We start from the raw sequence: 26192 nt of genomic DNA on the forward strand, positions 1-26192 counted from the left end.
CAGAGACGGGCATGTTGTACCAAGAGTATTCTTTAAGGTACAATTTCCTGGTTTCTTTGGTGTATTCATCAAAAGCAGCTAAATTTATAGGAAACCCTGACCCTAAAGTTTCTAAAATTATGTGGAATCTGTGAATAAGTTCCAGATTAAGACCTGTTATCTCAGCAGTAATATCTGAATTTCTGAAAAAACATCTTGCGGTTTTGCCGTCATTAGTGTTACCTGCCTGTGGGGTTGGGACGTCTATCAATAAACCTAGTTTTTCTTTGAATTTATTTTGAATTAATTCCTTTCTTGCTTTAACCTGTAGTTTTATTTCATGACCTCTGACTTGCCACACTTTTACATCGAGCCTGTACGCTACATGAAGTAAACATTCCATGAATCGAATCCATGAATGTAAAGGAGATAATCCAAAGCTCATGGCTTGATCATTTAAAGGGCTTTTTAAAATTAATTCTGGTCTGTTCATTTGCGAAGGTTTGGCGCCACATATGTAACATGTTTGAGTTGACGCTACGTTAGATAAAGCACTGCAAATTTTGCCGTCTATCATGGTCAGCATAAACACTGGTTTCACCATTACATAGAAATTGTCTACTTTAATTTTAACAGGTTGAAGCATTTCAATTTCCTTTTTCACCAAAGTCACTTCTTCGTTTATCAATTCCGTGGTTTCTTTTTTAAAGTTTAACCTAATTGGGCGGCAGTATCTTGTAGATGAAGGTGCTGGATTTTGCCAAACTATGATTTTTTTACCTCCATCAACATTATAATTCATTTGAATAGGCACCATACAAGTGCTAAATAGGTTTTCATCATTACCGTCTGATGATGAAAATTTCTGTTTATATTTTTTTTGCTGCGCTCCATCACAATCCCATTTTATTAACAACGATAGCTCCTTTCCACCCATTTTAAGATGCTGTATTGAGTTCAGTGCTTCTCTTTGAGCTAGGCATAATCGCTGGATAGTATTATCAACCAAGGATTGAACGTTACAGGATGCTAAGGACTCTGTTACAGTCACTTCAGCATAACATTCTTTTTTACACTCCTTAATTTTATCATAGGAAGGTAAAAGATTATTAACGATTTTATTAATCCTTTGACGTATTGTGTCATATTGATGAACTGATAAATTAGCATCTTGAATCATACTCAACGCTTCTTCAGTAGGTATAGATGATTCAGTAAAATTTTGATTTTGAACATTTTTTAATTGGGTTCCTTTATTTGAAGAATTCAATGCCAGTTCCTTAACAATTGCAGCAGAGTTGCGTTTACCTTCCTTAAATAGGTAAACTTGGTTTGCAACTGCAATTTCTTCAGGGTTAGTAGAATCAATAAGCTCTTGTACCTTTCTTCTTTTGGTGCGATCGCAGCAATCCTCAAATTTTTTTTGTGGTCTCCCAGGCTTAGACGAAAGAGAAATTTCTTCCAATACCGTGTATGGTAAATTCAAATTACCATTTAACCAGAATTTATTTTTTTTTAAATCCGTTCCTCATTACGATAAGATTGATTCCATTTTGTTTGAAATTGTAGACACAGATTTTTTAGAAAAGCCTTTAAGTCTTTTTTAGAGCCTTCAGAAAATGCAACTAAAGGATGATAATCCAAAAAAAAACCACAAATTGCATCCAAACGCTTGTTGTTATCATTTTTAATCCAAATATCACAAATTTCTTTTTTCGTTAGTTCGGTAGACATTTTGAAAAATAAAAAAAAGTGTATGGGTGCTGCAAAAATACGCACGACTTTTCAACTGAATGTAAGAGCCAGCACTACAATCTACTTATTCTGAAAGTTTCGAGCTCAAACTTTAATAAGAAACTATTTTTTTTCTCCTTTAAACACAAAAGTCAATGGAAAAAAACCAACGAAAAAGATGGGTTGCTTAGATAAGGATTGAGCTTAAAGTACCGTTTGAACAAAGCTCTAATTTTGCTTAGCGTACCTTCATGAAATTATGAACAAAAGAAATGCAGAAAAAAACAATTTGATTTCGAACTTCGCAGAATATCAGTACTTGAATAAAACGGAATTTTACAGTTTTGCAATGAGTGAGAAACAGATTTTGCTCAGTACCTTCTTTTTGTATTTTTAATTTAAATATAGTGCGACGACTAGAAAAATTGTTTATATAATAATTATATACATTTAATTAAGTATTAAAAAAAAATATTTGGGCGAATTTGGTGAAAGTTGAAAAATTTACTTTTGTATAGCTAAATTGTAAAAATCCCACAGTGTGCGTCGGTTGTCCAGTTTGGGCTGGTTCGGTGGAGAGCGGTCAGCTGTCGGCCTGGTTGCCTTCAGCTTCTTAAGGATGCGTCTGCACTCTGCGATTTTGTGGCCTTGTCTCTTTGCTGTCCTTCATGCCGTGGAGAACTTCTAAGCTATCACCTTCATCCTGGAACCCAGTCACCAGGCGCAGGGTTTCTCCGTAAGGCGCCTTCGAAGACGGCCTTAAGGGCAAAAAGGTTATGAAATGTCGGTGAAATGTTGATGAAGAGGTGAAGAATAGTCGGTGAACTTTAAGTGAATTTGTGGATAAATAGGTGGCGGATAATTGATGAACGGTTGATGAATTTGGTGATGAGTGATAAAAAGATGAAATGTTGATAAAAGTGTGATGAATTGTCGGTGAAATGTTTATTAAGAGGTGATGAAGTAGTTGAAATTTTGGTTAAGAGGTGAAAATTAATCGACGAACTGTTAATGAATTTGTTGAGGAATAGGTAAGGTAATAGATAATTAATTGATGAACGATTGATGAATTTGTTTATAAATAGTTGTTTAAATATTTATGAAATGTTGATCAATTGGTGATCGGTTATATGATTATGAATTATTGGTGGGATGTCGAAGACATGTTGTTCAATAGGTAATGATTTTGTTAATAAAATCGTTCATGAAACATCTATTATTAACCAGAAAACATGTTGATAAATAATTTCTAAATTATTTGCATAATTGTTGATTTACAATTTAAATGAAACATTATTTTTTTACTGATTTCATAGTAATGATAATATAATCAGTAATTTGGCATGAAACGATCGATGATATATTAACAACACTGACTTGTATATGGCCCTGGTTAGGGTAGTTATATTATAATGAAAGTCGTTAAGAAGCTTTATTATGAAATTATATAATTATAATTATTGTATTGTATAACTATAGTTATTTTATGAAATATAAGTAAACAATAATACTTATAAAGTATAAATCAATTTCGAATGAATCGGAAATGAGTAGCAAATATTCTCATAGTCCAGATGTGAAATCGTCCCCAAAGTCTGAAGCAGTTGCGATGGTAGCGAAACCACAAGCTATTAATTTTCTGAACAAGGGCGAGTCGGCAAAAAAGAATCTCTAGAAGAAATATTGAAGCTGAAAAGACACCAAGTACAGCTAAGACATCAAGAATCATTTATAAGTATAGACACCTGCAGTCAGTGAGCCCACTCCCAGTGCGATGAAGGCGCCTTGGAGCATGCGTAGGTTGAGCGGACTAATGACCTCACTGCCTTGACTGGGTGAATGATTCCGAATCTCGTTGCTCTTCTCATTTGCGGTGTCCGCTACGCCCTGCACGGTCGCCTGTTCAATGGACTGCTGTTTTTTGTCCTTGGGTATCTTCCGGGACTGCACAGCGTATTCCGCACTCGTAATCTTTTCGAGAATACCACCTTCAAACAAATGCATGAGGCTTGAACCAGTATGACAGAAGAGTTATTCAAATTACTTTTTTTTTTATTTATTATTTGTATAAAAATGTTATAAACTATTTTTATACCCTAGCAGGGTATTATAATTTCAGTCAGAAGTTTGCAACGAAGTGAAGGAGGCACCTCCGACCATATAAAGTATATATATTCTTGATCATTATCAACAGCCGAGTCGATCTAGCCATGTCCGTCTGTCTGTTTCTACGCAAACTAGTCTCTCAGTTTTAAAGCTATCTGAATGAAACTTTGTAGTTAGCCCTCTATATACTCTCACTCGTATATGTGTCGGAAGGGGCCGGATCGGACAACTATATCATATCAGTTTTTAACAGAATTTAATAAAATTTGAGGTACAGGCATCTTACATTATTCTACAATTTTGTGTCAAATTTTATGAAAATCGGACGACAATATCATATAGGTGCCATACAAACGATCGTTAGATATAGAGGAATAATGCAAATCTGTGATTCTAAAACTGTAAATATAATATGAATGGGTGAATGAAATGAAAGGTTTTCTTTCATTGTTTTTGAACATAAATATATGTATATAATTTATACTATTCATCGAAGTAATATCTGCAAGGGTATATAAACTTCTCATTTTCAGTCTACAATCGTTACTTGTTAAAACTTTAATTTCTGGGTAAAGATAAAGATAAAGATACCCAGAAATTAAAGTTTTATCAAGTAACGATTATAGACTAAATATGAGAAATATTTTAATAAGCCCGCAGATAAACGTCACGATCATTTTTATACCCTTGCGGGATATTATAATTTCGGTCAGAAGTTTGCAACGAACTGAAGGAGGCACCTCCGACCATATAAAGTATATATATTCTTGATCAGGATCAACAGCCGAGTCGATCTAGCCATTTCCGTCTGTCCGTCTGTCCTTCTTTCCGTTTCTACGCAAACTAGTCTCTTAGTTTTGAAGCTATCTGAATGAAACTATGTATTTAGTCTTCTATATACTCTCACTCGTATAATACTCTCACTCGTATATACATATGTCGGAACGGGGCGGATCAGAAGACTATATCATATAGCTGCCATAGGAATGATCGGAAAATTTTTATAAAAAAAATTATAACATTTTCAGTGTTCAACAGAATGTGATCAAATTTTAGATATAGCCATTTTATATTACGTTACATTTTTGTGTAACATTTTATGTATGTATTTTATATATCATAACAAATCGGCTGAAAAGTCCCGGGCCTTAGGGGCCTTAACATTAGGGGGACTCGGCTGGGTATCTTTATCTTTACCCAGAAATTAAAGTTTTATCAAGTAACGATTATAGACTAAATATGAGAAATATTTTAATAAGCCCGCAGATAAACGTCACGATCATTTTTATACCCTTGCGGGATATTATAATTTCGGTCAGAAGTTTGCAACGAACTGAAGGAGGCACCTCCGACCATATAAAGTATATATATTCTTGATCAGGATCAACAGCCGAGTCGATCTAGCCATTTCCGTCTGTCCGTCTGTCCTTCTTTCCGTTTCTACGCAAACTAGTCTCTTAGTTTTGAAGCTATCTGAATGAAACTATGTATTTAGTCTTCTATATACTCTCACTCGTATAATACTCTCACTCGTATATACATATGTCGGAACGGGGCGGATCAGAAGACTATATCATATAGCTGCCATAGGAATGATCGGAAAATTTTTATAAAAAAAATTATAACATTTTCAGTGTTCAACAGAATGTGATCAAATTTTAGATATAGCCATTTTATATTACGTTACATTTTTGTGTAACATTTTATGTATGTATTTTATATATCATAACAAATCGGCTGAAAAGTCCCGGGCCTTAGGGGCCTTAACATTAGGGGGACTCGGCTTGCAAAAATCCTCCAGCTTAACCCTCCACGAGGGAGCCGACTGGGCAATGGGCACTGTATTACCCAGTACAAAGGTAATGCAGTGGCGCATGCTCGGGCCGGGGTAATGCAGAGTCTAAGGCTAAAGCTTCGATTCAATTTCTCCCGCCTAAACGCCGGAGGAAATGAATGAATGAAAGGTGCCTGGCGGCAGGCATAAAACGCAAGTGGGTGGTTCCCCGGAAATAAACCAATTTTTCACAGGATGGAGACAGGAGAGGCAACCGGGGTGGGGATGTCAGCCCAAACGTTGGTGGAAGGCGTGACTGCTACAACCGGCAGGCACGGAGGGGAGCAATCCTTTTTGCGTGTCGCCAGCGGTCACACCTCAGATTTGACGGGAGCAGGTCAAGTCAGTTGTAACGGTACTGCCAAAATAACGACAAAAAGAAGGCTAAGCCTCATGGGTGCCGTTGTCTATACAGACTCGGACCTGGAGAGCGTGGAGCTTTCGAAAGAAAAGAACCAGACACCAGCTCCCCGCGCAGGGACGGGCCGAAGCGTTTAAGCGAGGGGAAGAAGGAGGAGATGCTTGCAACCAAGCGGCAACGCTCTGCCGAGAGTGCCAAAAAAACACTCCGGCGAGCAAGCGGCAACGTGTGCCCAAGGAAGCAGCCCCGCCCTTGGAGGCGAAACCCCAAAAGGGAAGGAAAATCGCGAAGGCCAGTGAGGAGACCAAGCGACATTTGATCGTGGCACTCATTGAAAGGAGCGATGAGAATGAAAAGATGACCGAGGCGCGGTGGAGGACAGTGCATGCGCGGCTCGTGGAGTCATTAGTCACACAGATGGAGGAAGACCCTATAGCGCCCATGCCCACATTCGATGGTGCCGGGTGGCTCAATGGGGTCAGCCGTTACACAAAGAGGGCAGCCAATGCGCAGTTCTCTAGACTAACAAGGAGCAGAGGACATCCTGTATCCCAGATACGGGAAGTTAGCGTGGGGCATGGGTAGCGTATACCTGCGCCTCAAAAAACGCCATCCCGGGGACCCTCTCAAACGAATTACTGGATGCATATCACGCATCATGCCCGATTTCAAGAAGCAAGAAAAGGACCAGACCACCCTGGTGGAACAAGGACCTCTCGCCTCACCTCCTTTTTACTCAAAACGCTTGAAAAGCTGCTGGACCTATACACCAGAAACGATGTGGGCAGATCACCGTCAACCAACCAGCACGCATATACAAAAGGGAAATCAGTGGAGACGGCGCTGCATTCAATAGTAGCCACCATTGAGGGAGCCCTGCACAACATGGAATATGCGCTTGGAGTCTTCGTAGACATATCCGGGGCATTCAATTATGTAAGCACAAACGCAATAATGGAGCACCCAGGAGCGACTAACACGCACCCCGCCATCAACTTTTGGATCGGAAATCTATTAAGTTGCCGACGGCTACAATCGGATTGGGGCACCGCTTCCATGGTAAAAGGAGCGCACAGAGGCACGCCGCAAGGGAGAGTCCTATCGCCCCTCCTAACAGCCAAAGATAACAGCTTGTGCTGACGACATAAGCATAATTATCACGGGAGTATGTCCATCGACCCTTAGCTCGATCATGGAATCAACACTCAGGGAGATATGTAAGTGGACGGACAAGGTAGGACTCAATATCAATGCGGATATGACGGACCTCATTCTCTTCACAAAGAGATACAAGGTACGGCCATGGATCCCCCCAAAAATAAAGTCAACCAGGCTGACCCCGAAAACACAAGTTAAATACCTGGCCACTGTACTGGACAGTAAGCTGGCATGGACAGCAAGCCAATGTACTAGAGAGGGTGAAAAAGGCCACCAGCGCTATATGCATCCAAGAAGATGCTCAGCAGCACATGGGGCCTCACCCGCTCTGATGCACTGGGTCTACATATCGGTGGTGCGTCCGACTCTGCTATACGGGGTCTTAGTGTGGTGGCAAAGAGGATCTTCAAAATGCTTATGGAGAGAGGTCAACCCCCACAAAAGCTCGAAAGACGATACTTGGAATTGATCCACAGTGCCTAGTAGCGCCAGGAAGTATATCAACAAAAGGATACACACACAGTTCAATTGGTCGAACCATGAGCAGTGTATCTGACTACATGACGCCTAGAACTTGCCCGGATGTGAAAACATCAACATTTATGGGACCTGAAGGACCACGCTCGATACCTCAATATTTACACTGACGGCTCTAAGATGGAAGGAGGAGTTGAACCGGGCATATACTGTACAGACCCCGAGACGAGGTTGTCGTATAAGCTACCAGGTCAATGCAGCATATTCCAGGCGGAAGTCTTCGCCATCAGGAAGGTGGCAGAGCTTGCGCAGGAAGTAGCCCGCCCATATGAGGCGGCGATTAGATCCATGCAATCGTCAGCGGACAGTTTCAAAAATGTACTGGCATGCAGGGACGCTCTAGATATCCTGAGCACGACAATGTCAGTGCGAATCTACTGGGTTCCCAGCCGCCAGGGCATAGAGGGAAACGAAATCGCAGATGAACTGGCAAAGGAAGAAGTCGGACTGGCTGTTGATAGAACAGAAAACGTCCCAGTCTCTCTAAGAATGCTCCAAAACGAACTAGAGAGGCGGGCGGACGTACGAGCAAAAAGTAGGTGGAGAGGAAACTCTGCGACTTGCAAAACAACTAAAAGCATGTGCAAAGAGAGCAATGACAAACTCAGCCACTTCGTTCTGCATCTATCCCGAAAAGACTGCAGACTACTAGTGGGAGTGCTTACGGGTCACTGCCTGGCTGCCGCGCATTCAGTCAAGCTGGGCATCACCAATAGCGGCAACTGCAGGAAATGCGATGAATCTGAGGCAACCGAAACTTTGGAGCATCTCATCTGTAAGTGCCCAGCCCTAACGCAGGCAAGAGTAAAGGACTTAGGTGCCCCAGTACTGGCATCACTAGTAGATGCCTCCAAGAGGTCGCCAGGTGAACTACTTGCCTTTGCAAAAACTACCGCAAACTACCATGTGAAAACAACATCCAGATAAATAAGGGCCATACTGGCCTATGATTGGCGCCCTCAGGAGGGCCGTCCGGTTTAAACTAACTTAACCTATTAGGGGGACTCGCTTTCAGACTGAATTACTGAAAATATTAGCAGCTGTTTAAGTTTAAGTTTAATTTAGATTATATAGGAGGGAACCAAAATGTCAGTCATTCAGTCGCATTGTGAATCCCCTGATAATTTAGTTTCGAATATACATAAATCGGAACTAATACATGTAAGTTAAATTAGAAGTCACTAATTAAAAAAACGGGAAGACCGCCATTTCTAGACGGAGTGCGGTAGAACTTTATATGAGGATGGGTAGACTATGTCTAACTCCGGGCAGCGACCAGAGATTTAATTTAGCAATAGGATCTTGAGTCATTTCAGAATACCTTATACCATCGTGTGCGGGAATTGCAGAAATGGACATTCACCCAGTCGCACAAGGCTATATGGACTCGACTGTTGGTGGTAATCAAGCATTTTGTAAGAACATAGGAATCAAATACACATGGCTTTAAAACTAACGGAGAGGGGAAATCGGAGAATGTTGGAATTATATTTATAGGGATCTGAGCATAACAGAAGCTTTTGTCGGAATTGGATATGAACTCGAACTCAGAAACGACAGGGTTTAATCCTGATTTTGTAGTACAAGGAAGACAACCAAAGTTACCCAAAACATTTTTCGACTAGATTGCTCCGAGCTATAAGTTGAAACACCCTACACCTCACCCATGTTAGGGACGCGAAGATGAGATATCCGCCAACGTCAGAGGATATCTTTTTTTTACTATTTCTAGGTACATATCTACGTTCCTCTCAAGGAGCATTAAGAGAACACATCAGACTCCATATACTATGGAACAGAATAAAACTGCCCCAACCAACACCAGCCGCCGTTGCCATCCCCACCGCCATTGTACGATTATATAACGACACAAAGCCCATCACCGTAAATCCAGGCACCTGGACGCAGGACAAACCGACGTAGAGTTACCTTACTAAGAAGCACGATCCGAAAGCAAAGGCAAACCGATGCAGTGTCGGATCTCTCGGTTTGCACTTGGCAGCTCCGCCGCAAAATGAATAAAAATTATTTCTGGGGGGACGCGCTGAATCGGCAGACCAAATACTAATAATAATATTGGTATTCTTTAAAACTGGCTTAAGATTGGACAAAATATAAGTTGAAAATAAAAGAACAGTTTTATTTCAAATCCTGTGCTTCAGATCGCTTAATTCAAAAAACACGCTGTAAGGCAATACGCCAAGTTTACTTTAAGCTTTAGAAATGCAATCCTGAGCTCGCAGACGCATAAAGATTTGGTATTAGTGGTAACAGGTTCGTCCAAACGTTTTGCGTTTATATAGGTCGGTAATCGAACGACAGGAGTTCACGTGGAAAACATTTGGTGCCGTCCTGATCGTGATCATTGAGGACAGACTGGGATCGCAATTAGAACACCAATCATTATCACTCAGTCAGGACATGATTAGTAGTTGGTCTGCCGATCCAGCGCGACCCCTCGGAAATCACGCCTACGGAATCCGGCCTATAAACGACTAGAAACACCGTGAAGTTCAAAGATAGTTACGTAACATAACTCTTATTACAGTACTATCCACGAGCATTTTGCAGTCCCGACAAATATCGATCAATTTTGATATACCCCCTTTACTGTCCCAGTATTTATCTAGAGGGAATCCTGGGGATCTTTTAACACTACATTTAAATTTTTGTTTTCGGCTTTGTTGTTTCTGACAATATGGCCCGATCCATTAGAAATATAGCATTTTATACTTAACTGCGGTCCACGGATCCACATTTAATACAATGTTTTTTTTTCCTTTGTGGTCACCCTATCTTGTCACCCTATCTGCTAAATCGACTTCTAAATTCTTTAAAAGGTTCTGTACTATATAAATTAAGTCATCACGCACCTTCAAAATATCAACGATATAGCTAATTACCTGTTTTGTTTTGTGATCTAGGAGTGCTGTTATTTTATTTATAGCATCTGAAAAACATATTCATGATAGTTATCCCACGCTCTTATTTTAAAATTTCTTAGAAACTTGCGTATTTTAAGAGTGGTCAATTGTTTCTTAAAACCCTTGACGATGCAACGGTTTCTAAAAATAAATTATTTCTTTTTTTAAAGGTTAACGAATTTAAGTTTGTGGCGAAGTGTTCGTGTGTTCAAAGTGTTCATAGCAATTAACTACCAATTTTCTCATTGCAATCGATAGACCCAAAAATATGGAAAGTATCTTGCCATTCACTATTACACACTTTCCGATTTGTGAAAATATATTACAGCTAGACCTAGTCTATATTAAATGTAATTTCAACGATGTTTCTTCGTTTTAACTCAAATTTTCTGTTATGTTTACCTGGGTTTTGTTGTTTTTCTACTCTTGTTTGCTGTTGTTGAATTTTTATTTTGCTTTATTTATTGACCAGTATTGGGTTTAAATTCAAATTTGGCTTAGGAACATGAAGAGGACATTTTAAAAAGAATTTAGTAAGAAGAAAAAAAATACCCATTAAAAACCAAACTCTTCTCAGTCAACATATTTTAAACTCTTCAAAAGTAGCATCTTTTAATAATTTATGAATTTTTCGATATTAATTTTGTTTTTTTTTTGCTGCTTAAAGAAAAAGATTTACAATTTTACTCACACATCGTTCAAACTATCCAGAAAGGGGCAGCCGATCTGAACGGCCACAGCCGAATACCGCGTGTAGAGTTTATGACTCAGTTGAAAGTTTTGCGCACCATACTGTTGAATATTAAAGTAGAGCGTCTCTCGGCCTCCTAGTACCGCCTTATCCTCACCGCCTTTAGCGATCAACTGGATACCCGCCTCCACAGAGTCAATGAGGAAACCTTGGCGTCCCTCAGGTTGCTGCTGCCTCATTAGCGCATACAGATGCCGAAAAAGCTCAGTTCCGTTTTCCAACATCTCCAGGGAGCTGCTCTCTTTTTCCACGTACAAACTGTATCCGTCACGAATCATTGCCGCCTGTAATCGTTGAAGTGTATCGATTGGCGTTTCTCGGGCGGGTCTAGCAAACTGACTTGTAAGTTGGGCTGAGTATACATCAGCTAGGACATAGGTTGCAGCAATCCAGTAAACGATTGTCAGAAACTTGGCTCGATAGCCATGATAAAGTTCTTGGCATGCTGAAAATAAACGATTGAGCAGAGCGTAAAGTTTGAATTAATCGACAATCGTTGTTCTTGCGGTAACTTGTCACTGTTGTTAGATGAGACTATTTTCCTATGAACGCTATTTTGTACATATTGTACATTAAACTAAGCTTCTTTTTTTTCCTTTTTGGACGTTGATGCACTAAGGTCAGTACATACAAGTGGCCCGTATGACACCAGGCACGTGCCTGTTTGGGTTAGGGTTTAGTAGGCGCGATGGAAAATATAGGACAGAATACGAGGAAAATTGACTACCGGCGTGCTGCCAGATTGTTAGCTTGCATGCTTACTAAGTGTGTTAGTATTAAAGATTTTAATTTGGGAAGGGAATCTACGTTAGAGATTAGTGTGTACAAATCATTATAATTTGCACATAACACTCTTAAAGGTTCATGCAGTTCAAAGGAGGTCCTGACTCAACAAGTCAGCACTTTCCACATCACCATGGATAAGGTTAAAAATAAAGGTTATCCCTAGCATCGTTCTACGATTGGCTAAGGACGGCAAGTTTATTAATAGGAGTCTACTAGAGTAGGAAGGTAATCTTTGGTTTGCATCCCAATTTAAACCGCGTAGAGCGAAAAGTAAAAAGTTCTTTTGAACCGACTCAATGCGTTTACTATGGACGCCGTACTGAGGGCTCCAAACGCAGCATCCATATTCTAGGATAGGACGAACTAAGGAAGTATATAAGGATTTAGTAACATAGGGGTCATTGAATTCCTTCGACCACCGTTTAATAAATCCAAGCACACCCCTGGCTCTATTCACCATAGACGAAATATGATCAATAAAGTCAAGTTTTGGGTCCAAGCGGACGCCCAAATCGTCAACTGTAATAATCCTTTCCAAAGAGCAGCCGTTCAGCGTGTAAGTAGCAAGCTTAGGAGCGTTACGAGAGAATGTCATTAGCTTGCATTTCGAGCCATTTAAGTTTAATAAGTTTACACGGCACCAAGTTTGAAAATTATTAAGATCTGTTTGTAAATCCGACTGGCAGGCAACGTCATTGTATTGCACGCAAAGCTTGACGTCATCCGCGTACATAAGTACTCTGGAGTTAGTCAAGACTTTGGGCAGGTCATTTATGAACAATGTAAACAATAAGGGTCCCAAATGGCTTCCTTGCGGGACGCCAGATGTAACCCTTAGAATATTGGATAAATTATTCTTAAAGAGGACCTTTTGCGTCCTGCCATTCAAATAACTAGAGATCCAATTAAGAAGATCACTTGGAAAACCCATTGAATCGAGTTTTCTAACGAGGAGAGAATGATTAACAGAGTCAAATGCTTTACTGAAATCAGTATAGATTACATCTGTCTGACAATTATTATGGAAGCCCTTTATAATATAGGAAGAGAGCTCCAAAAGATTTGTTGTTGTTGATCTTCGCTTAATAAAACCATGTTGACATGGAGAAATAACCGATCTACAAAGGTGCTGTAAAGCATGAAAAAAGAAAATAAGAAATTTAGGAAACATCGGCATGCCGCGATTTTATAACCTTTCTTTAAAAGCGAAAGTTCATTCGTTAAGAATGGATACATTGTAGTCAAAGGAAAATAAAAACTAATATAAGGTACATATATAAAACAATTATATAACATATAATAATCCGATTTCGATCATTCGTAAAATAATAAATATATCTAATAACTAATATAGACTTGCATTTACCTATACATACATATTAAATGTATCTGCAGTTTATATAAGGGGATTTTTTAGCAACTTTCTTTTTGGCAGCCCTAGTTTTTATAGTTAACAGTTTGTCAATTGGTCGCCTAGATCGTATAATCTAACGCCTTTATTTTTTTTATGTGGGGCCATGTCAAGGCTCATGTGTATAGGGTCAAGCCCGCAGCAAATTGACCATTGGAAGCTAACATTGAAGCTTTCATGAGCGAGATACCGGCAAAAATGTTGGAGAGTATGCCAAAATTAAGGAGGAGTATTTAAGGCGAAGTCGTGGCAAACCTTAAATGAAATTATCTTTAAACATTAAATTATATTCACCATACTATCGATTCAAATAAAGATTTCACTAATTTTTATGAATTTTAGATGTTTTTTTTTTCTTTTTAAAGTAGGAAAGCTCTTTCAAAATTACCCCTTAAATACTGAATATATACATGCAATTATAATCGTAATTCTTAACCAATAAAGGAAATATGTTGAAAATCAACTAAATCAACTTTAATTTACTTAAATTCTAAAATAAACAAGAAAGGAAGCTACCTTCGGCACGCCGAAGCCTATATACCCTTGCAGATAGAACTTCGATGACTAGGAATCCATACAATATAAATTATATATATTTATGTTCAAAAACAATGAATTAATACCTGCTTTCATTTCATTCACCTATACAAATTATATTTGCACATTTACATTCACAGATTTGCATTTTTGCTCCACATCTAACGATTGTTTGTATGGCACCTATATGATGTAGTCATCGGATTTTTATAAGATTTGACACAGAATTTAAGACTGATATAAAATGGCTATATCTCAAATTTGATGAAAATCTGATGAAAACTGAAAACCTTTAAATTTTTAATTTTATTAATTTCTCGATCGTTCCTATGGGAGATATATTATATAGTTGTCTGATTTTCATAAAATTTAGAATTTAAAATTGTAGAATAATAGAAATGGCCATATCCCAAATTTGATTAAATTCTGTTGAAAACCGAATATGTTATAATTTTTTTTGTAAAAATGTTCCGATCATTTTTATGGCAGGTTTATGATGTACGTCCGATCATTTCTATTGCAGGTTTATGACGTCCAATCCGGCCTGTTTCGACATATATACGAGTGAGAGTATATAGAAGACTAACTAAATGTTTCATTCAGATAGCTTCAAAATGGACAGACGGACATGGCTAGATCAACTCGGCTGTTGATCCTGATCAAGAATATATATACTTTATATAGTCGGAGGTGCCTCCTTCACTGCGTTGCAAACTACTGACTGAAATTATAATACCCTGAAAGTGTATAAAAACTGTGTCTTGTCTCAAAATAGATTAAACTTTGTTGAAAAACAACAAAGCTGTACTTTGTATTTCTTTATTTATTAATTTTCCGATCCTTCCTATAAGTTGTATTCTCCTGTTCACACATACATTTTAGTGATAATAGCAACCCTGCAGTACCAGTCATCAGTAATTCATCAACGTTTCATCAACAGTCAAGGCGGTGTTGTTGATGGATGATGGAATTTAACATGAGCATGTCCTACGCTGTCATAAAAAAAAAACCTTAAAAAATTCATCGATGATTCATCAACAAATTCATCATAAATTCATCGATTATTCATCAACAATTCATCGATGTTTCATCAACAAATCATAGATGTGTCATCAACAAATTTCTCAACGGCCGGGCCATGGTACTGTCGACGACCGCCGTCTAGACTACCGCCGTAACTGTATCGTGGGCAGAGCGTCGTAGTAGAAGTCGCAGTCGGCAGAGCGTCGACTCGGTAGAAGTCGCAGTCGGCAGAGCATCGCCTCGGTAGAAGTCGCAGTCGGCGGGTTGATGACATGCGATACTGCAGGGAAAGGACTAGTTTGGGTTGAAACGGACAGTCACACAGACACAGACAAGACTATATTGACTCGACTGTTGGTGGTAATCAGGAATATATACACTTTATAAGATCGGAAATGGTTGCGTTGCAAGCTTTTGACTAAAATTATAATACCCTGCAACTTTTCGTAAAATGATGTTTTATCAAGACCGAGTTTTTTTCTAGGTAAAATTGGTTTGATTCTTACAGTAATAAAATATTTTATCAATGAAGAAGTTTTCAATTAAATATTTTTTTTTACACAAGTAATAGCGCTACAGTCGAGTATACTCAACCAGGTCCAAAAGTATTGTGCATAAAACAACACAAGTGCATAGCTATTAGCAGACCTTAAGGGCTTTGGGTAGTAAATCACTTACACTGCTTGAGGAAAAGACGTAACGTAAACCAAATACACTTTTCGAAGAGTTGATTAGGCATTTGTTGGACAATCGGAACTTTAATTTTCTTCAGCTTGACCATTACATGGCCTGGGGTTATTTCTTTTATGTAGGTCATGTAGATGCAGTTATACCCCAGCTGTTCCTCATCTAATTTCACATGATGTCGACGCCATATATATGGCATAGTGATAATACCATAAAATATGGGCCCGGAGAAAACGATTGTAAGGATAAGATATGGCCAAATGTCCTGCTTGAAGGGGCGCATGATGGCCAGGGCTTCATTGAGACGCCGAGGGGCATGTGTGGCAAAGGCTCCCGAGTCAGCCAAGGTAAAGAACGAAAATTCAATAGCCTTACGGCGCTCCCAGCTGAGACCAACGTCTCCCAAAAAAAAATCCGCTTGCTGAAAAAAAAAATCACGATAGAACGTCAGGTAGCACGGTTTCAGTCTCGAGCTACTTACACCGCTCTGAAGCAGACCAATGCCACCAGTGAAGCTGTCATTCAAATCTTTGGCATCATCGAATCTCAATGAGCCTTGCGTACGTCCGGGCGCTTCAACGTACCTGAACCGGAAGTTCATATGCTGGGCCAATAGCATTAACAGACGGTGGTCTCGGCCGCCCGTAACTCGCATCTCATTATAATCCGTGCTGTCAAGATTTAAAAGCTCTTTGTCTGTATCGCTGGAATTATTACCGTATGTAACCCAGAACCATGGCGGGGACTGCAAGCAATTACATCCAACATCTTTCTTTAAAATATCATTTCGAAAATTACGCTACGTTACATGAAATACTGGAACAGTGAAAACACGACCCTCAAAGTTTGCGTAAACGGATGAAGCAGCCGGAAGTAGAGGAATTTGCTGTAGTCCTAGATTATCGCCATCATACCAGTTTACCAAACGTAATTGACTATCGCTTCCAGGACGCGCCTGATTGTAGTAGATGCGGAAGGCTTTATGACGGGGTCGGGTTATAACCACTACGCGCATCGGCTCTTCGAAGTGCAAAGTGTGTGGTCTTGGTGGCCATCGGGCTCCCCAGTAGAATATAAACAGGCTAAGACGGTGGGCCAGGCGGCGCTGTCGCAGATGTTTTAATATCTCCTTTGGTTTGTCTAGAATCATGTTGACGCATTCAATAGCACCATGGAGATTTTTCTCAACATGATGAAAGAATAGTTCCGTGTCATTGAAGATTACCGACTTGTAGTAGAGACGATGTAGTTGTTGTAGAAAGTCGTTCACCTGAATGCCACTAGCATCGTTTTGGCAGTATCCATCACTTAAAGTCAATCCCGGCAGAGCCAAGATGGAGAGCGGGAGTGGTCGCAGGCCACTGATTATTTGCGACAGCCCTGCAGACCACTAATTAACTTGGGTTGAATTTTATCACGGTAATAAATAACATACGAACCGATTGCGATATCAGGCTCGTTGCAAGCTTGATATGCCAGCCTGGTCTCTACTGGTCTACACACCGTATATAGCAGCAGGCCCAAAACAGACTGCAACTTCACCATTTCGCATGGCCAAGAGTAATAGTCAAGGGCTGAAGCAACAACCTTATATACCATTTCCAACGTGCTGTGATGTGCAATTATGCCTTCAATAACTAAATATCACACGTCAAAATTCGATTGACTGCTTGGACAGGTCGAAACGTAAACAGAACTATCGATTTAAAAACTCATTAATTGCACTTATATACACAGGAATAGATAAACCCAGACAACAGTAAAAGTTAAACAAAAAGACGCTTTCTTCGGAACGAGGACTGTTTTATACCATTGCAATTTGAAATTGGATTATAAGCAATCAATGAATTTAGATTTAGTTTCAACATATAATTGTCAGGAAAAAGCTATTTGTATTGTGAGACCATTTTGACAGCACTATAGGTTATGCGACCAAAATGACTGAATGAAATGAAATACGGCACGTCTAATGGAAATTTAAATACATTTCCAATGTAAAGTTAGTTAAGAAAATTAATAAATATACAAAAAAAAACCACCAATTTATAGCGATAAGGAAAATACTGGAAAGAATTCATTAAAATTTAAAAAATAACTCCATTAACATCGAAAGATCTTTAAAAAAAAAAATAGGCTCCTGCTCTTTCGTTAATCTTTCCTGGAAGCTGCTAGCATGCCGCGCTAAAATGTCATGGCTGCCGTTCACCAAATACAATGCTTCGGAAATTGGCGTCATAGAGACGCACATCGCCGCGATCTCGAATATGCAACAAAGCAATGCTTGTTGGGACGCACATAAAATACGGCAATCTCCATAAATAATGCATAAACAAACAAAATATATTTCAACTGCAGAGACAGTTGCAAGTCAAACACCAACAAAGCACCATACTTATACTCATCGATTGCCAAGAATCCAAACCCGCAGCAATACAGCAAAGCAATAGGACCTCAACAACTGAAAGCACAATTCAACAACTGACTCGGTGCCACCAATCCAAATAATCTACTTCCAGACCTCCACCTGCTTCCTACGCTGACCTCTACACTAACACCAGCAACGTCTCAACCAACACCAACGCACCTCTTACAATTCAAATTCAACCACTAAAGACATCTATTACATCTTCAAAGAAAAAACTCTTAAAATATACCATAGCGAAGCACCAAAATAAATGAACACAACTCTGACACCTCAAGCGACTCTGGGGAAATTATTTTGAAGCCTTTAAAATCTTAATATACACTGACCAGAAAAAGTGTGCGTACAAACTTAACGCGCAACTTTGATGTTAAATAAAAATAGTTCTATGGAAGATATTGACTTAAATTTTTTTTTAAATTAACGACACATCTATTATTAAAAATTATAGCCAGTCTTTTTTTTATTTCCGTCCACAACTTTTTTAGTTAAAATTAAAAAACAAAAAATACCCATGTTTTCGGGCAAGAAAAAGTGTGCGTACAAAATTCAATCAAGATAAAAAAAAACCATTTATTGTTAAGGCATTGATAAAATTAGTAAGAAGGATGATACCCATTTCTACCTATTGTCCCATTTTAAGCGTTTTGGAATTGAATTACCCAATTTTTCGGTAAATTCTGGTGGTATTTTACTCCACTCATCCAAAACCACATCCTTCAACGTATCCTTCGATGTAATTGTTCGAAGACGAATCCTGCGCTCCAGAAAAACCCACAGATCCTCTATGGGGCTTAAGTCCTGCGACTGAGGCGATGAATGCAGTTGATTTTTGGTATAAAAAAGCAACCATAGCTTCAAACTAAGCGAAGTATGCTTGGGGTCATTATCCTGTTGCAACCAAAAATCATGGGCTGTGGGCGTAATCCTATGTTAACGGCCGCAAAAATTGGCCAGGATATAAAGGAGAAGTAGAAGAAGGATTTAAATGATGACACAGTCCGCAAAATTTTGAAAAGGAGGAATTTCATGCCTGTGCTGCGCCGAAGAAGCCTCTCATATTGCCCGTCAATAAATAGGAGTGCGTGGATTTTGCTAAAAAATTCATCCAAGAGCCTTTAGCCTTTGGGAAAATGATTATTTTTAGTGATGAGAGCCAATTTTGCCTATCTGGCATAAAAGGGCGAAAACTTGTGTGGCGCAAACCTGGCACAGCCCTTGATGTGCAGAAGCTCGCTCCAACAGTTAAGCACGGTGGTGGCAGTGTGGTGGTGTGGGGGTGTATGGCAGCAAGTAGAGTTGGCCACTTGGTCTTTATTGACTCCACAATGGTACCTGGAAAACATATGGAGCCCGCTGGACCCTTCGGGTTCCCAGCAGCCAGTGTCTCTTCACCTAGATTTGCATCCAGCGCGGTAGACCCAGCTGCCAGCTAGGGCATCTGTATTTTCCTTTTAAAGGCTTGGGATAGTCTGTCTATGTCTATGAATTTTGTTGCTGGTTTGCTTGTTAGGAGATTGCTTTTGTTTTCTTATGTGCTGATTATTGGGGGAAGACCTTGGGAATATGGAGATTAGAATAAGGAAGTGGTCACTTCTTTTTCTAGGACCTTCCACGAGATTTCTTGGGATGTTTTGAGTGAGTGGTCAATATGAGTATGTTACTCTTCGTTGTGAAGTGTGAAGGGGACTTAACTTTAAGTAGTAAGTTCTGTCAATAAATTTAGGCTTAAGTCGATTAATATAATAGTAAGGTAGGATGCCGAAAAAATATTTTTAAAGTCTTTTTTAGTATCAACTTAAGCCTAAATTTATTGACAGAACTTACTACTTAAAGTTAAGTCCCCTCCACACTTCACAACGAAGAGTAACATACTCATATTGACCACTCACTCGAAACATCCCAAGAAATCTCGTGAAAGGTCCTAGAAGAAGAAGTGACCACTTCCTTATTCTAATCTCCATATTCCCAAGGTCTTCCCCCAATAATCAGCACATAAGAAAACAAAAGCAATCTCCTAACAAGCAAACCAGCAACAAAATTCATAGACATAGACAGACTATCCCAAGCCTTTAAAAGGAAAATACAGATGTCCTAGCTGGCAGCTGGGTCTACCGCGCTGGATGCAAATCTAGGTGAAGAGACACTGGCTGCTGGGAACCCGAAGGGTCCAGCGGGCTCCATATGTTTTCCAGGTACCCGTTTTCCTAGCGGATTTATTTATCGTCGCTGTTAAAAGCTGTGTGTTGGATTGGACCATGTTTTGGTTGTCTAATTGTCGGAATTACAGATAATTCTAAAAGGAACACTCCTGAGGTTTCACATGCTTACAATGTACTTACAATCGTACAGAAAGTATTCAAATAAAATTCTGATTTCACTCGGGTCTCTTGCAAAATAAAAAAAAAACTGAGAGCCAAGAACCGAAATATATTTTACCGAAGGTTTTTAATGAGTTTAAATGGAATCTGGCCTCGAAAAAAATCTTATGGATCAGGCTTTCGAAATATTTTAATTTAAAAGTGCAAAAATGTTTAAACAAGGTCCTATGATTTTTTAAGATTTCTCATTATTTGTCAAAGTCAAAATTTCTCAATTCCGAATTTTAAATGTGTTCAAATGTGAGTTTTCCTGACACAACAGCAGTTGAAAATTTTATATTTCTCTTCATCTCCGATTGTCAAAAATTTCCATCCGTGTCCGTTATGTGTGCGCCGCCAGCCTTCTCGCCGTTTCTTTCGTTTTCTCATTGTCCATCCACTATTCTCGCAATTCAATAAAGTCCACTTCTCGACGCTCCACTGTGCCTAATACATGCCCTTACGCATTGTTCTTATTTACATACATGCCCATATATTTTTCGCCTCCGATTCTATTAACAAATCCGGATAATATAATTTAACAATTAAAAGTGAGCAAAACAATCACCAATACAACCCAAACGAACACATGAGTGTTTTTTAATTGTTTTTCTGTTATTACCGTTTAGTTCTTTGGGTCCTTCACATACGCACCATTTGCCGTCGGCATAACCCAGTGAACTTTTTCTCCGCTACCAAAAACTGATGTTATTTAATTCCACCTTTCCGGCGCTGAAATTATTAAATATCTGCGGCTGAAAATTTTCTTAATTAACAAATAGTTCAACATCTGGCAATAGGTCCAGAATTTGAATTTAAACCCGCACGAAAGCCACCGCGATTATTTTTCTCAATTTTTTCAACTTAGCCGCCGCAGCGGCCGTGTTTTTGTTCTTGCCGTTTAGTTCTGAGTTTTTTTCTCCTGAATAGATGCCAAAGGTTTCTTCCCACAATTTCGGCTCCGTAATAAATTAATTTGACAATAATTAATTACTTCCGATTAATACTTTCCTAAATCAGTAATTAATTAATTCATTTTTAATTTATTATAAGTTATATCCAGTATTTGTGACCAATGTTCGGAGCAAAATATATAAGCAAACCTCCACGTCCGAGCTACGCAATAGAAATCAAATATTAAGGGAAAAATACATCGATTTAAAATTCGTAAATTAACACACATTTGCCCGAGCTACCATCTATATTTAAATCTATTCTAAAATAAATGGGAATAAGTGAAAAAAAGCTACGAGAGCTGCTCCGAACTTCTTTCCGTTTTCGCTAATAGTACGGCCACCCCGAAAGTGTTTGAATCCAAGTACAACGATTGTTACTCCGTCTATTCAAGATGTGTTGCTCAACTTCAAGAAGCAGCAGAGAAGGTCCACTCAGACTTCCGACAATTTTCAACCAGCCCCTTCTGCGGGTCGGCTGCCACCGATGGACTGGTGACTATCTTCTCTGGCCCACGTTCAGAGACCTGTTCACTGCGATATATATATTAACAGCTCGCGTCTTAACCCGGTGGAGAAATTGTTCCACCTACTATCCAAAACAAGTGGCGATGCGCACGCCATTGATTCCAAAGCTCCTCTCACCAATGAAGGGTTCGTCTCAGCTTGGCGAAGCCTCACCGACCGCTTCGAGGATCGGCGGTCTTGGTCAACAGCCAGTTGAAAATCCTTTTCAACATCCAGAGTCTCCCTAGAGTCCGGAGTCGCTTTGAAAGAACTGCAATTCACCATTCAAAATTACCTGACCGCCTTAGATATGTTTTATTTTCAAGTTCAAGACTCTCACCTCGTGTATATGATTTCCTCCAAGCTTCCAAAGCCACGCTTTCCATGTAGGAGCAATCTATTTATAACAAGGCCAAAGTTCCAACTTGGAACGAGCTAGACGTTTCTGACCGAACGCTATCGTACGCTGGAGGCCATCGACGACGTCACGCCCACCGGCTGAGGGCACGGCTCCCTGGTGACGGTCTACCGTTGTCCTGTATAGACACCCGCTTTTCGCAACTTTCGTACCGAGCCAAAATCCAGATCCACGGACACATCTCAATCTCCTGTCCGTCTCCGTAAATACAAATGTTTCTATAGAGTTCTTCTTACAGTGTTAAGCATCTTTACAATAGAATGGTATTCAATTACACTTTGCCATGTCACAATGGGTAAAAAAGTACTTTTTTTGGTATAAACTCTACCATAGTACTTGGCGACGATCTGTAATTGTTATATCCTTGCAGGGTATAATAATTTCAATAATGGCAGTCATTGCTATTAATTTTTACAAATAAATAAATAAAATAAATAATTTCTCAATCGTTCTTATGGGAGCTATAGGATATAGTAGTCCAACTTTTATAAAATTTTACACAAAATTGTAAAGTATGTAATATAAAATGGCTATATCTAAAATTTAATGAAAATCTGTTAAAAACTGAAGTGTTATACATTTTTTTTTTTGTAATCTCCGATCATTCCTATGGCAGCTGTATGATATAGTCGTCCGATCCGGCCCTTTCCGACTTATATACGAGTGAGAGTATATAGAAAGCTAACTACAAATTTTCATTCAGATAGCTTCAAAACTGAGAGACTAGTTTGCGTAGAAACGGACAGTCGGACAGACGGACATGTCTAGACTGACTCGGCTGTTGATCCTGATCATATACACTTTATATGGTCGGAGGTGCCTCCTTCACTGCGTTGCAAACTTCTAACTGAAATTATAATACCCTGCAAGGGTATAATTAGAACTTTTCAGTTGTCAACAGATTTTCATAAAATTTAAGATATAGCCATTTCATATCATTCTACAATTTTGTGTTAAATTTTAAAAAAATCGGACTACTATATCATAAAGCTCCCATAGGAACGATCGATAGATATAAATGATAGGAAAAATGCAAATCTGTGAATGTAAAACTGTAAATATAATATGTATATGTAAATGAAATGAAATCAGATATTACTTCATTGGTGTTCAACATAATTATACATGTCGCAGTGTGATTCCTAGTAAATGTAGCATTCTGGTAATTTAGGAATTCGGGGAATTCCCTGCTTCTGCTTTACTAGCTGATATTGAGCGAAAGCACGGCAGTAGAGACGCTCTGCTGCTGAGTGAGGTTCGATGGTAAGATACCAAGAGTCTTGAGTAAGACAGAGATGGCTGCATACGCTCGACTTGAGTGAGTTTATGACGTGAGCGCGTATGCTGAAATGGTCAGTTAAGTTGAGCTTGGGTATTCGAACCGATCGGAACTCGCTGTGCAGCTGCGTCAATCATCAAAAGTATCAAATGGATAACATACCCTTGCCGCCGACCGACATACCCTTGCCGCCGACATCAGAAGTGGGATTGGCTCCGCCAAAAAAGGACAGCTGTAGCTTATATAGGGCAGCCTTAGAAGAGCAAAATCGCAATTTAATGGAAATAATAAAATCCATGCAGGCACCAAGAGCACCGGCAATAGGCTTGAGAGCACTCCACGTCACTCTACCCAAGTTTTGCCGTGACATCGCTGGAGCAGATGCATCAGCTTGGTGTACTACAGTGGACTTAATTTTTGCGGATAATGCTCTCGAAGGCAGTGCGCTTGTGATTGCGTTAAGCTAAGCATTAGAAGGCAGTGCATCGCAATGGCTGTCCCAAATATGCTTCGCTGGCATCACATGGCCGCAGTTTAAAGAACTCTTCATCCAACGTTTCGTGGGCATTGAGACAACTTCTGCCACACTGATGAACATTTTGAACGGACGTCCCAAAACTGGAGAGAGTTTCGCTGAGTACGGCAGTCGCATTGTCACCCTATTGCTCTCTAAGTGGAAGGAAAAGAATTTTGAGGAGATTGCGGTATCAGTAGCGTTAGCTCACATGGCTCAAATTGACAATAATTTGTTGCGTTGGCTGTTTACAACGAATGTGACGACTCGTAATGAGCTGCAGCTACAGGCTTACGCTTTCAAGAAGCGTAACAACGAGGAGGATGGATATTCGACGGGTCCGGATAAGAAGAAAACAAGAATGCAGTCGCAGGTGAAGTGCCAATTTTGTGGAAAGGCTGGCCACAAATATGCAGAATGCCGCTCTCGAATGGAGAAAGTATCAGCCCCAACAGAAAGGAGTTATAGCGTGAGCAGCACGGCTGGAGTGAAAGATCGATCAAAAATTAAATGTTTTAAGTGCGGTGAAAACGGACATGTGGCTTCTGTATGCCCCAAAAATCGTACTTGTGGAAACAGCAAGAGCTACGAGAGGCGAGTTGACGTTTGTACAGTAGCTCCACCAAGAGGAACAATTACAAATCCGGTGAGTCTATTCCATATTGTTTTGATTCTGGAGCCGAATGTTCACTGGTCAAGGAGAGTGTTGAGGATAAATTCACCGGAAAACGATTTAACAATATTGTATCTTTAAATGGCATAAGTAACGATTCAATTTGTAGCACATTGCAAGTTCTGAGTAATATTAATATTGAACAATATTGTTTAGAATTTTTATTACATGTAGTTATGGACAAATATTTGAAGCATGACGTGTTGATTGGCCGTGAAGTTTTAAGCCTGGGCTTTGGTGTATCAATTGATGCAGATAAATTTTGCTTTTATAAGACAAAAAGAGTAAATGTTCTGAGCCTAGTGAAGTATACCAATTTAAACGATTCTGATAAGACGATATTAAACAATATGTTGAGATGTCACTCTGATAAGTTTATTGACGGAATTCCAATGACTCGTGTGACGACAGGTCAATTAGAAATTAAGCTAATATATCCACAAAAGACTGTGCAAGGCCGACCTTATAGGCTTAGCGAAGATGAGAGGAAGCACGTTCGGTGCAAAATTGATGAATTGCTTACATCAAAAATTATTCGTCCCAGCTGCTCACCATTCGCTAGTCCCATGATGCTGGTTAAGAAGAAAAATGGCACAGATCACCTTTATGTAGATTACCGCGTTTTAAACAATTGCCGATAAATATCCTTTGCCTCTTATTTCGGATCAAATAGCTCGTCTTCGTGGTGCAAGGTACTTTTCGTGTATAGATATGGCAAGTAGATTTAACCAAATCCCTGTACACCCAGATTCAATTGAGCGAACGGCCTCCGTTACACCTGATGGACAGTACGAATTCTTAACCATTCCCTTTGGTCTGGAGAACGCACCTTCTGTGTTTCAGCGTGCAATAATAAAAGCCCTGGGTCCGTTGGCACACACATTCGCAATTGTTTACATTGACGATGTTATGGTAGTAGCTAAAACGAAAGATGAAGCGTTAGAACGACTAGAGATAGTGTTGGACACCTTAAGTAAAGCCGGATTTTCATTTAATATAACGAAATGTTCGTTTCTTAAAACTCAAATCTAGTACCTTGGGTTTGAAATAACGAATGGAGAAATTCGGCCAAATGCACAAAAGATCCAGGCATCGATAGGGTTGCCACCTCCGGAAACTGTTACTCAATTACGACAGTTCATTGGTTTAGCTTCTTACTTCCGACAATTCAATCCAAAATTTTCCGAAATATCAAAACCATTGTTTACGCTTACTTCAAAAAATAATGCTAATTTTGT

General features: G+C 39.4%; 1 protein-coding gene and 1 long non-coding RNA gene across 6 annotated transcripts; both read right to left on the reverse strand.

Annotated features, from left to right (window-relative positions):
* Positions 1-2258: 2258 nt before the first annotated feature.
* Positions 2259-17755, reverse strand: Ir40a (Ionotropic receptor 40a). Of its 5 annotated transcripts, XM_086841237.1 has the most exons (7): positions 17268-17755; positions 16637-17208; positions 16310-16573; positions 15820-16249; positions 11325-11829; positions 3459-3721; positions 3239-3402 (listed from the first exon to the last, which is right to left on the reverse strand). In XM_086841237.1, the coding sequence occupies exons 1-7, from the start codon at positions 17425-17427 to the stop codon at positions 3239-3241; spliced, it is 2358 nt and encodes a 785-aa protein (XP_086697363.1). In that variant the 5' UTR covers positions 17428-17755. The 5 variants fall into 5 exon arrangements, with proteins under 5 accessions (XP_086697364.1, XP_086697363.1, XP_086697365.1 ...); XM_086841238.1 differs by lacking the exons at positions 3239-3402; positions 3459-3721 and adding an exon at positions 2259-2471 and having other exon boundaries at positions 17268-17753; XM_086841239.1 differs by lacking the exon at positions 3239-3402 and having other exon boundaries at positions 3506-3701; positions 17268-17753.
* A 3878-nt stretch (positions 17756-21633) lies between these two features.
* Positions 21634-24733, reverse strand: LOC147644699 (uncharacterized). The gene is made up of 3 exons (XR_015273559.1): positions 22411-24733; positions 22157-22341; positions 21634-22097 (listed from the first exon to the last, which is right to left on the reverse strand). It is a non-coding gene; the product is annotated as an uncharacterized LOC147644699 (long non-coding RNA).
* Positions 24734-26192: the final 1459 nt, after the last annotated feature.

Source organism: Drosophila serrata, unplaced genomic scaffold (assembly GCF_035046125.1).
Source record: "Drosophila serrata isolate PLE 108 unplaced genomic scaffold, ASM3504612v1 contig_112, whole genome shotgun sequence".
Classification (NCBI taxonomy): Eukaryota; Metazoa; Arthropoda; class Insecta; order Diptera; family Drosophilidae; genus Drosophila; species Drosophila serrata.